Below are 13,337 nucleotides of genomic sequence, written 5' to 3'. Positions count from 1 at the left end.
TGTTCTTACTACAGAATGGCCTCCTTTATTCCAAGAGTTGTATTTATATTCTGGAGAGACAGTTTAGGCTTCAGGTATTGAAATTATGCCACGATTTGCCACTTGTGGGCCATTTTGGCCAGTTCAAGGCTTGGAATCCAGTCTCAAGAAGCTTCTGGTGGCCAGACGTATGAGCTTACATCAAGGAGTATATAAGGTCCTACAGCCTTTGCAGCCATACCGAGAACCCATGAACAAAACCCCTATGTCTCCTCCAATCTCTGCCCATGCCTCCACATCCTTGGTCTACAATATCAATAGACTTCATCATAGAACTGCCATGCTTCCAGGAACACTTGGTAATCTTGGTTGTCATTGATCTCCTGGTGCACTTCTTTCCATTTTATACTGTTCCTACTGCATGGGAGACATCTTCGCTTTTCCTGGAAAATGTCTTCCGGTACCACAGGTTACCATTGTATTGGTCCAGGATCTCTAGTTCATCTCCTGATTCTGGCAGGAATTTCTCAGACTCCTTGGCATTGAGCCCCGCACCTCATCCACCTGTCAGCAGCTGACTAAGGGAAAACAGAGAAGGTCCATGAAATCTTGGAGCAATATCTTCGCTTCTTTTTGAGTTACCACCAGGACAATTGGCTTCCCCTGCTGTGCTATGCTGAATTCAAATACAACAACGCAATCCACACCACAAACCAGTGTAGCCTTTTCTTTGCAAGCTATGACTTTCACCCCTAATTCCACCCAGACTTACCTGTGAGTTCCCCAGTACTGGCCGCTGCAGATTTAGCCTCCCACCTATACCAGGTGCACTGGGACCTCAAGGAACTCTTGCATTCTGCCAAAAAAGCCTATAAACTCCATGCAGACTAAGATTGTCAGGCTGCCCCCAATCTGACCAAGGGAGAAGATGTGGCTCTCTTCCCAGAACCTTAGATAGAGCTGCGCATCCGCCACAGTAGACTACGAATACCTGGGCCCCTTCAAGATTATAGAATGGGTAAACCCTTTCAAGTTTCAAGTTACAGCTGCCTAAGTCCTTGAAGATCCACCCTGTCTTTCAAATCTCACTTTTAAAGCCCTGCATTGAGAACCCATACCCAAACTGCTCCAACCTGCTACTGCCACCTGCTATACAGACAGGCGGACTACTTGGTTCCCTACAGTTCAACTCTTAGCAAGTAGGGGAAGGCTCCAGTATCTGGTCAACTGGAAAAGCTACAGTCCAGATGAGTGGTCTTGGGAACAAGTGGAAAACATCTATGCCCTGGGCATGTTGTGAGAGTTCCATCAGAAGTAACCCAAGATACGAGTCTCCAAGGCCCCTAGGAGGTGCTCTTGAAGGTGTGGGTACTGTCTGGAAGCAGGGCCTGCAGCAGAACCAGTCTCTGGGCAACCTAATGGGCACAGCTGGCCCTGTAGTAGGCTGCCTGGTTGACTATGCCGCCTGATTGACTGGAAGAGTCAGCATACTGGATCTTAAGCCCAGCAGCAGCAATGGGTTAGTGGCTGTTCAAAGTATTGGCCCATGGATGTGATAGCTTGTGTGCTTGCTTCTTCCCATCCTTGTTTCAGCCCTGCTTCTGCTTTGGCCTCAGTCCTGCCCCTGCATTGCCTCACTTCAGGAACCCGGTTCTGACCCTTGGCTCTGATTCCTGACTTCAGCTCTGACACTTAGTTTTGGCATCTGGCCTCTGATTCTGGCTCTGACCCTGGGCTCCTATTCCTTACTATTGACTCCTGTTCTTAGCACAAGTCCTGGCTCCTGTTCTAATCACTGTGCGTGACCACCCATATCACAGTCACTGACCGTACCTTTCCTGGTGAGCTCTCTCACTAGCTCCTCTGAGAAGTCCCTCTCCGCAGAAGCTTTCTGTCTTCTGTAGGCCTCCTGACTGAGCACTCCTAAACCTTTATTATGCCCAATTGTTCCTTAGTTAATTAACTGCTGCCCAGCCTTCTAGGTAATTCTTCTTTCATATGGCATTTGAAAAGTAACAGGCTGGGATTATAATTGAATCTTAATATTTGAAAGCCATTCTAATGCTTTTGGGGTAGCTAGGTGCCACCCTGCCCCTGTGCCATCGCTGTAAGCATGAATGGGGCAGTTGTCCATGACATGTCACATAGGGTTTGTACCCCACTACAGTCACAATTTTATGATTCCCTGATTATCTATTTGGGGAGGAGATAACCACACCTTCCATGCATTGCCCAAAAGTGGTTGAGTGCAGTCCATTGCCTATGGGGAAGGCAGAATCCTGGGATTTTTTTTGTTGGCTCTTCAATCAGGTCTTTGTTTAGGATTTCACAAGAGGGCCATAATTCAAGCCAGCAAGTACTGGTGTCCTTTCTGTTGGCCTGCAGCACTGTCACCTGGATCCAGAAAGGCTTCCTCGATTTGAGATGGGGGCATGGCAGTGAATTGAGTCTCGGTGTATTGGCAGGTCTGGCGCAGCCAGGATCTTGCACTCCCAGAACATCTTGTCTGATGTTGGCTGGTACAATGGGAGCCATAGTATTGGGATTGATTTGAGAGAGCCACTAGTAATACTGAGCATGGTATTGATTTCAATATCAACAAGACTGATGTGGGAGCTGTTGCACCAAAGTGGCAAACAATATGCCACTGTTTGCAAGACCAAGGCTGTACTGATGTTTGAAGCATGCATGTATCACATTCCCTGGATATTCAAGCAAGCTTCTGGATGATGTTAACTCTTGTCTTTTTCTTCCTTTTTGTGTTGTCAAGGTGTTGGCAATAGTTCAACGTCTGATCAAGGGTAACTCCAAGTGGGTTCTAGCCCATGAAAGCTTATGCTCAAATAAATTTGTTAGTTTCTAAGGTGCCACAAGGACTCCTCGTTGTTTTTCCAAAATACTGGGGACTGTGGTCATGTGAAAGAAGCAGACCACAAAAGTTCACTTTCCGCTGCACTTTGACCTCACAGTTTTTCAAGTGGAAGGCAGAGACAAGTGTTTTCAAAGCACTGGGTTTCAGTCACCAAACTTTTTGAAATATATCTGAACTGTCCAGAGGTGGTTGTTCATGAATTTTTCTATGGCCTCCAGAGACGATGCTTGCATTGCTAGCACAATGTCATTTGCGTAGATAAATTTACAGGATGATGGGACCAGAATATCGCTGGTATAGTGCAGCCACTAAAACGGATCCCTCTGATAGGCCATGTTCAATCTCCATAATTTGCACATAGGTGTATGGTGAATTTTCTGTTACTCAGCATCTTGAATCTGATGGTTGATTGGCATGGGAAAGCTAATGCTAACTTCAGTTGAAGATCTTTGAACCATACGTATCAGATACAGAAGAAAGATCAATGAATGTTGCTGCTGTTTTTAATTGTTGCTGGTAGCCAGATTCTATGTACTTGGCTAAGGCCAACACCTGGTCACAGCAGTTGTGACCAGTTCTAAATCTCGCCTGCTCTTTAGGAACCGGTTGCTCCAGGATTAGCTGTAACCTTTGAAGTAAGAGCCATTCCAACAGTTTATAGGGAGATGGGTCTGGTAGCTTTTTGGGTCAGTGGCTTCTTTTCCAAGCTTCAAAATGGCTATGATCTTGGCTACCTTCCACTCTTTTGGTATTATGCATGAAGAGTTGATGTTGCTGAAGAAGTCTGGCAGCCACCTTCTTGCCTTCAGACCAAAGTTCTTCAGGAATTTTGGATATATTCAATCCATTCCTGCTGCTTTCCTGGATTTAGTGTTGGAGAGAACCTTGTCCACTTCATGAGAACATAAGAATGGCCATACTGTGTTAGACCAAAGGTCCATCTAGCCCAATATCCTGTCTTCTGACTGTGGCCAGTGCCAGGTGCCCCAGAGGGAATGAACAGAACAGGTAATCATCAAGTGATCCATCCCCTGTCACTCATTCCCAGCTTCTGGCAAACAGAGGCTAGGGACACCATTCCTGCCCATCCTGGCTAATAGCCATAGATGGACCTATCCTCCATGAATTTATCTAGTTCTTTTTTGAACCCTGTTATGGTCTTGGACTTCACAACATCCTCTGGAAGGAGTTCCACAGATTGATTGTGCATTGTGTGATGAAATACTTTCTTTTGTTTTAAACCTGCTGCCTCTTCATTTCATTTGGTGACCCCTAGTTCTTGTGTTATGAGAAGTAGTAAACAACATTTCCTTATCTACTTTATACCAGTCATGATTCATCTACTATGTAGGGGACATAAAGGGATGAAGACAACTGGTACTGATTCAGTGTGTGGTAAAGTTGGTTGTGGACTTGCCGCCTGATTTTTTTATCCATTGGCACATGGGAATTGGTAATTAACTGAGCAGAGATGGTACCTGCACTTACTGATATGGTTTGTAGGCTGCTGGAGCTGCACTGCCTAAAAGTTTGAGGAACTTCCAGGCTTTGCAGCTTCAAGTCAAGCACCATCATGGTTTTGCACAAACTTTTTCTTCTAGCTGAGTTCAAAAACTCAAGCAATACTGTTGTGGTTTTGGGCTTTTGTCGGCTTGATATTGTCAGAAGAGTATCTCATTCTCTTCTGTTGAGCAAGGAGTGAATGCTTTTCTAAAGCCCCTTGCAATGTTTGATTTCACAGCTGATACGAGTAGGCCTACAAAGCAGTGGTAATTGATCTGTATATGGTGGGATCTGGTTTATTGAACCCTTGCTGTTATCACCACATAGAAGGACCAATCAACAGACTGTAGATTCCAGCACGGTTTCAGGAAGGATTGAATGAGTGGAACTTGTAAGCCTATACAAATCACAATAGGTAGTGTTGGCTGTTGGTAATGTCATTGAGAACTGACCTTTTGGATGGCATGGGGTGGCTGCTGATGTCACATGACACAAAACAAAGGTCAGAAGTGTAGCATTATCCATTAGGCCGACTTGAATGTGCCAAAGTCTTTGGTATTGTAGAGGAGGTGCTGGTCTTCAATGAAAGCTCAGGATGTCAGCTGTTCTCCAGCAGAGCTGTTCTTTTTATAGCCCCATAGGCTGTTGTGGATATTGAAATCACTGACATGGATGGTAGGATGGCTTGGTGCTAGTAATGCTAGACATGGCCATTCCATTGATGGTGGCATGTACCCATTTATAACTGTCAGATTGCTGATTTTAATGGCAATTGAGCTGGGGTTTGTGATAGGCATGACCTGGATGGAATATTAAGGTCATGTTTTATGTACATCATGAGTCCATATTTGGGATGATGGCTTGCAGATATCAGGACATATCTGTTGATCTTTGACTGGTGGCCTTCACTCTCCAGGTGTGTTGTAGCACAAGGACACTGATATTTTGAGTCTGCAGGATCACTGTGATGTAATCACACTTTGCATTGGATGGCCCTCGAGGTTGAACTCCATAATGTGCAGTGATGGACTGATTTGAAGGAAGGTTTGGCCCTTACATGGGCCATTATTGCCATTGCTTTTCTGACCAGGAGGTCCTCTAAGGATGTTTGGCTGCACATAATGGGGAAGACGATGTGAAGGTTGTTGTCTCCTCCTAAGTAAATTAACTACTCCGAGGTGGATCTGGGTTGGGTTGTTCTCTTTATCAGCTGCCCTGTGAAACATGGATAGTGACCTTTGATATGGTTCAGTATGATGCTTTAGCAATCATAAGCCATTGGTTGGCGTTAATCAGAGTGTGCCCAGTAAAAAGTAATATTTGTTTCCCCAATAATCCAAGCTTTTAATTTTTTTCAGCATGCTATGTACAGTGAATTCTGGAATTAGTTGCCTCAACCATTAGAGTATCCAAACTTGAGGGCAAGAAAAATATGAAAATTTTTGTTTAGAAATCTGATGAAAGCCTGTATTTTAACCTTTTATGCAACCAAGTAGGATGGGAATAAATACCTTTGGCTAGTCCCAAAGAATATTCTTTTGATTTGAAGGGCTTCTTAAGGTATATGCTTGTGTGTAACAGGAAGAATACTGAAGAGTTTGACCTCTGTCTTGCACCACTAATATTAGATTATCCAGAGTTGCTGGTATGCTGCTGAAAAGCTCTTGGAAGCTTCAGGGTCTTAGAAAGAAACTGATGACTAAGCAAAATAACCTTCTCAAAAAAGGTAGATCAGTCTCTCATTTTCTGAGTTAGATTATGTCCAGAAGTGACTCCTGCCAAGAGAAACAGAAGTTAAACTAATAGCTCACTGAAATCCCTTATTGCTATTTTGCAAAATGAGGAAGGCCCAGCACAGTTTGGAGCCAGAGAGAAGGATCGTAAAGTTGACCCCAGTTTTCACTAGGAAAAAGCAAATATGGCCAAATTGTGCAACATAACAGATTTGACCATATGCATAATCCTAATTTATTAAGAGATTTTTCTTATGTCCTCTAAGGACTGTCCTGAAGCAGCTGTTTCAGCAGGTTATATTACAAATCTCCAGCAGTGACCAAAACAAAGATTGAAGAACTTCTCAAAGAAGCCTATTTTGCACAGGATGACTTCAGTTATTGCGCTGTTCCAAGAATGCACTGACTCCTTTAGCATCAATAAATGGTGAAAAGGACTGAGTTAGTAAACGTGATTAATGAAGTTGGTGACGGGCCAACTATAAACTCATCTCATTGAAACTAACATTCTAGACCTGCCACAATCTGGATTCAGGCCAGGATTTACTGTTTAAAGCATTTTATCTATCTGGAATATAAAGAAAAAATAAAATGTTTAAAGAAACACTATCACATTCTGGGAAACTTCAGGGTGCATAAGCAATAAACATCACACTAATGTTTCAACCTGCTCCTGGCACCTGGGATCTCCAGAGAATTGACAGCATTGTAATAATAGGCACTGACTTTGCTCCAAGAGCCTCGATGCCATTTCAGCATAGTTTTGTGGCCTAAAATCCACTCTTAACATACTTTTTATTATTACAGCTAAATAGCCTAGTTACTGCAACAATGTTATAACAGGTTTCAAAGTTATAACAAAGAATCATACCAAATAAGAGGTACAAAGTGATGCTGGTTAAATAGATCCAAAACAGTTTTTGTTAACTTTGGTTTAGTTTTATTTAGGTACTTATTTTCTGCTACAAATATACAAGGCAAGTGGCAAATGGAACACGTGTTGGGCCTTTTTTAAAATAAACTTTCGTCTCTTAGTTAAATATAAGCAGGTGGTCTAGTCTTATTTTTCTTGGAATATAGGGCACCTGTGATCACAATCAAACTTGTAACTAGTATGCAATCAAATACACGATCTGTGGTTTTGGTTATGCCCCTCTCTTGATAATCTCAAGCATTTTGAAATTATTATAAGACCTATATTTTTCATATAATTTAATGTGATACATCCTGTATTTTTAATATTATACAGAAGTTTAGCAAATGGTAATTTTTCTGCAAGATATAGCAGTCTTACTTTTCATATAATTTATTGTAAAGGTGTAAAATAAAAATGACTTGGAATTTCAATCCATTTGATTAAATTTATGACGTATTTTTACTTTACAAGAAATCTGCAGGCAAAAATTATTTATAAATAAGCAATACTTTATACATTGCAATTACAAATGGATTTAAAATAGTGGATAAGTTTTGTTCTATTGTTAAGAAGAATTACATACTGTGAAGTAGTATGAGGTGTGTAAGAATGTACACAGATCATACTACTTAGTCTAGCTGTGTCTGAGACTGCTACAGATGTGTCGCTCTTATCCTCTATGTAAATGTTCATTGCTCTTCTCCAGACACTGGCTGATTAGACTGACATTTCTGTCTTTGAGGAGTCTGCTTATCTTTCCAACTATATTAAGATAGTAGCTGTGAAAGTAGGGGATATAATTTATTTATTCAAAAAGCTTGCTTCAAATGCAGAGTACTAGCCACCAGTGGTCTTCGGAGGTGGTGGTAGTAGTCAGAAGCTTATCATATTATGTCCATTAAGTGATGATAGAGTAAAGGAAAGCCCATGCTAAAACATTAGGAACTTCTCTGTTTCTTGTACAGATTAGGATTGTGCAGAGTCGAAATAAGGTGAAGATTTAGGTAAATCCATATCTTCAATTTGGGTCAGTACTTGGCTAAAAACAGAGAACTACTTAAAAAAAAAGAAAGAAAATGTGTTTTGAAAATAAACTAAATTCAGAGTTAATACTGAAATGTCATCTTTGGTATATCTTATGTAGTTATTGTGACATATTAGTAAAGAACATTTAATTTTTTTGAACATCAGCAATACCTACTATAGGCACTAGATGGTGTTTCAGCCTTTACTATGAATTAATGAACATTTGTGTGTTTCAGAAGATACTGGCAACCTTTTAGGATGCAAATTTTTTGATAACTTCAGAAAGTGAAGATTATTAGAGGTGTTAAGAGAGCAGAATTTTGCATTTTTCTCCATTTAAGGTGGACACTGTACTAGTTTTTAAAATAATTCACACACAGAATCTTCCATGTTTGTATAGGCACACATTGTTTTCTTATATATATATTTTTTCCAGGTTGCTGTTAAACAATGGATAGAGGAGTTAAAATGCAAATGCAATTTGAAAATTGTCTTTAGATTATGATTTTGTCAGAGCATGAATCAGTCCTTCTCAGTTTTAAAACAAAATATAACCTTAGCATATTGTGTGTGCTACTGGAAATAAATATTTTTTATAACAGGAATGCTACTAGATACTGAGGAATAAGATGTAGAAATCAACTCTGACCTCTAATAAATCAGAGCCTGAATATTTTTGTATACATTAATTAATTTGCCTACATATGTGACAGTGGCATTTTGTTAGTTCTTTAATGTTACTTTAAAAAAAACCGGTAAATACTTATCTCAACAATTTGAACAGCTAAATGTAAGAAGCAGTTTTCCTCATGAATAAATATGCAATGTATTTGAAAATAAGTGTGAGTTATAGCTGGTATTTCTGATATTAGCAAACAGGTAAAATGATGAAAAAATATGAAAAGCAAAGGGCTATATATTTTTCGCATGTTATATTTAAAAGTCACTCTAGCATAGAACACTTTAATATAGCTTTTTGTTTTCAATTTCATTTATTTTCATGTTTTGTAGGGTTGTTTTTTTAACATTTATAGTATAATTTCATTCAGATCTGATCCATTTTGCTGTGAAAGTCTATAAGAAATATAATGAATTATCTTTAGAGCCAATCTGATTTTTCTGAGAGTCAGTTAGATATTCTATGATTACTTCTCTGGTGTGTGATCAGAAACAAAGGAGCTGATCCAGTCTCAGTGGCAGTCTATGAGAAACAGATTCCAAACTTTAGAGTGGAAATGAAATGACAAACCAGGATACCACAGATTCCTATCCCTTTAAGATTGGGTAGTGCCTTTAAAGAAGGGGACAGATGTTGGTCCAACTTCTATCATAAACATATCTGTTTCCTCAGTTATCTCGTGGCATTGGCAACTGTGCTGCCATGTGCTGAGCTAGCTTTTCAGCTACTCAGCCCAGCAGCGGCTGGTATTACTGCAGAAGTAGCTCATTAAATCACACAGGGCTATAAGGGAAGGAAATTGGTATATTTCTCTCTGACAGCTCGCTGTGGGTAACCCAGGAGCAAGTTCATGACTCCTGGTAGGGGAAACCTCCAACCATCTTCTGTTGGAAGGACTGATCACTGTACCACATTGCTTTGTGGCAAAGGTGAAAATGCTAGGCATCCTGAAGTGCCTCTCTTCAAGGGAAAAATGTAGCTGGGGACTAAGGAGTTATACACTGAGTGGTTCAGCTTGTGCGGCTTGGTTTCAGTGAATCATTTATAATCTCTAACAATACCAGAAAAATACTGTAAGAAGACTTTTAGGGATCTGATACTGCAGTGGGTTACTCGTTCAAAATTGTCACTGACTTCTGTGCCTGAGTAATGATTGCAGGATTGGGTCTTTAAGTATAGTGTCATATATGTGAAAAGTTTACCACTTCATTCAGTGGAAACTCTGCCTGTGCAGAAGGCAGCTAGAGACATTACATCTATTTCTGGTTGGAAAATGGTTTTCCCATCCCAAGAAAATTTTCAGTCCCCTCCTCCACTCCCCCCCCCTTCCACATTGGAACAAAATGAAGAATTTCTAAGTTTTTCATGAAAAAACAGAGAGAGAACAAGAAAGATCCCATAATAACCAAATAGTGTACTCAACTGGGTTGTGTAAGACCTAGCTTCAAGCCTCTGCTCTTCCTTATTCTGTAACTATTTAGCTCTTCTAGGGCAGTGACTCTCAGTCTTTTCAGGCAATTGTACCCTTTTCAGGAGTCTGATTTCTCTAAAACCTACCTGCTTACAAAATCAGACATACAAATATAAGTGTCACAACAAGCTATTACTGAAAGATAGCTTGCTTTCTCATTTTATCATATAATTATACAACCACTGTTCTAGGGAGTCTCTTGCTTTCTAGCTCATTTTGACTAGAAATTCTATCTTGGACTTGAGAAACCTTCTGGACAAAAGTTTCATCAACATTTTCCCACAAAAAGTTGTGATTTTTGATGAATTGGAAGGTTTTTCTGATTTTTTTTTTAAATCCTTGAAAAATTCCTGACCAACTGTAATTACAAGTTTCAGTGGTCACCCATCACAAAACCTAATCCTGTTTCAGAAGGCAAAACGCTCTCCCTCCTTTGTTTCTAAAATTTCAACTTGGAGCTTTGGTCTATGCTCTGACTTATCTGTGGGATGCATAGCATTCCTGTCTTCAGGATATTTATATATAGAAGATAGTCAAGTGGTTCACTGATGTTCATTGTGAGGAGATCATGCTACCTCATACAGATACCTGAGGGGGTCTGTCTCTTTTTGACACTTTGATAAGCTTATTTAGGTTGTCATGTCAATAAAATGTCACTGAATTGAACTGAAATGAGTTCTCAAAGCTTGAATATTAATGATGAGGATATTGCCACAGTAAAATGAAAAGGACACCCCCTCATAACATAAGAGAAACAGTCATCATCCTGGCGGTTTTCAAATGAGGAAGCCACTCAGTCCAGCTTTAGCAGGACCTCTCTCTTTTAAGTCGCCTTCCAAATGAAGCTTCCATAGAAATATTTTTGGTCAGAAATGATTAGGCAGCCTGGCCCAAGTTTTCAACTGGGTAACTCATTGGAGATTAAAAGAACCGTACAGTTTGTAGCTTCTTCATACTGGATATTTTTTGGTGCTTTGAGCCGCTGTGTTAAGAGACAGGTACTTCATTTTCAGTGTGATGTCTTTCTCTGTACTGGAACGCTCTACTTGACTAAGACATTGAGTGTTATACCTCCATAGCCTGATCATCTAGTTAGTTACATTTACTGAAAAACTGGTCAGGAGCATTAAGCAAGTTCTGGTTGAGTGTTTCGTAGTGCAAAATAAAAAAAATGAATGGCTGATCAAGCTGTGGTTAGTGGGGATGATTAGCCATACCTATGGCTGGGTGTGGTTCTCCTGAAAAATATGTACATAAGATGTATAAAAATGTCAGCACACAGACCACAAAATAGTAGAAGGAAGTATACAAAAAGAGACAAGCTAAGACATGTGAAAAGAGGAAGGAATTAAAAGACTAGATTAGTGAATGAGTACTATATAAATTAATTGTTTCAAAACAAACTGAAACAGATGTATTGTTTTATTATAATGACTTTATAAAGTATTACTTTTGTTTTTACTCTTTGGACATGTTCTGGCATATAGTCGTATATATTTACTTTGTATTGTGGTAAGATTAGCTACATAATCAAGTTCCAAATTACCTAGTGCTGGAAATGACCTGCACTAATGTAATCAATTACAATCTCAAGACCCTGTAGATGAGCACATTTTATTATAATAAAAATAACTAAGTACAAAATATGTAATAGTTACATAATTGGGAAGTTGCAATAAATTTTTGAATAATCAGTTATTAACACAAATCAAGAGTTAAATAATCTCCCCACTTCATTGTTAAAAATCATTCCCATAAATATTGAATTTTTACCTTTGTGTTTACTAAATCAATTTAATTTAATTGACAGCAGTTTAATTTAATTTACAGCAGTTTAAAAAATCAAGTCAGATGCCTCATTTAGCCCTGCAATTAAGTATAGAGGTCCAGATACTAAGCTGGTGAAATCAGCATATCAAAGTTGAAGTCAGTAGAATTATGTTTATCTGCACCAGCTGAAGATCTGATACAAAGTTTCTAACCCTGATTTTTCTTTAATTTAATCCATTTTCTTATATTTTTTACCCCCTCGTATTGCTTCTGTCATGTTACCCTTATCTCTTAATAATAATCTTTTCCCTTCTATTTCTACATCTTGCAAATCCATCTACCATTTTTCCAATTACTGTAAATGCAAAAGGAAGAATGGAAGCAAAAATACTTTCTTGCATTATATTTTACTAAAGAAACTTTTCTTTCCACATTTGTCTAGACATATTTTATTATGCTTATTAATACCTTGTCTGTAACTTTATTTTAAAGAAGCGAAATATACTCTTGTTTGTACCTCCAGAACTAGCACCCAACTGACACATGCTTAACTAAAACTTTTTTATCTTTGTATTATTTGACAAAACTAATTTGTTTTTCATTTAAATCTATGCACAGGTAATGTGGGTATGTAACTTGTGCCGAAAACAACAAGAAATCCTCACAAAATCAGGAGCCTGGTTCTACAACAGTGGATTAAATACACCGCAGCAGCCTGATCAAGAACATATTAGAGGATTGCGGAACGAGGAAGCACCTCAGGAGAAAAAGGCAAAGCTGCAGGAGCAGTCCCAATACCAAGGACCCTCAGGTGACATATCCACACCAGCTTTGGACAAAAATAGATCTCAAGTGCTCACAAGACAAGACTCAATTAAAAATGGTTCAGGAGTGAAGCACCAGGTTGCAAGTGACACAACTTCAGACAGGTAAGGAATTATTTCATCTTTATACTCATAAGAGAGTTTGTTGAAGTTGACCTTATTCTACAAATCCTATATGAGACTTTTGCATCTTCTAATTATATGTATTTAGGTTGTTTTTTTTAAACAGTTCTAATTGATAAGCAGCTGAGGAGCCTTTCATTGTGTTCAGAAAGTTGCAGACAGCATACTCTCTTCTTCATCCTCTCCTTCTCAAAAAAGGTATTAGCCAAAAAATGATGATGATATGATGTACCTGAAAATGTGATGCTGAAAGTGTACATTGTGCTTAGATCATTTGCCCCTTTCAAAACACTCTTTGTATACTCTTTATAAAATATGTAGTCTGCAATGTTGTGTGATCACTAACTTTCTGGCATAATTATTGTGATTACTGTCAGTACTTAAAAAATAAGACATGGCAAGGTGTGTTGTTGGAAGTTAGTAGTCGTTCAGACTGTCAGA

At 39.2% G+C, this 13,337-nt stretch overlaps 1 protein-coding gene across 22 annotated transcripts in view; it reads left to right on the top strand.

Moving 5' to 3' along the window:
* RIMS2 (regulating synaptic membrane exocytosis 2) overlaps positions 1–13,337 on the top strand; it is a 740,891-nt gene that overhangs the window by 209,517 nt on the left and 518,037 nt on the right. For all 22 annotated transcript variants that reach the window (XM_077808869.1, XM_077808868.1, XM_077808888.1 and 19 more), the window contains one exon: positions 12,568–12,878. In XM_077808869.1, coding sequence (XP_077664995.1) covers positions 12,568–12,878 — 311 coding nt within the window. The remainder of the gene's footprint in view (positions 1–12,567; positions 12,879–13,337) is intronic.

The sequence above is a fragment of the Eretmochelys imbricata genome, chromosome 2 (genome assembly GCF_965152235.1).
Source record: "Eretmochelys imbricata isolate rEreImb1 chromosome 2, rEreImb1.hap1, whole genome shotgun sequence".
In the NCBI taxonomy this organism is placed as follows: Eukaryota; Metazoa; Chordata; order Testudines; family Cheloniidae; genus Eretmochelys; species Eretmochelys imbricata.
Note: the sequence above shows the minus strand (reverse complement) of the source record. Positions and strands in the feature narration are given on the sequence as shown.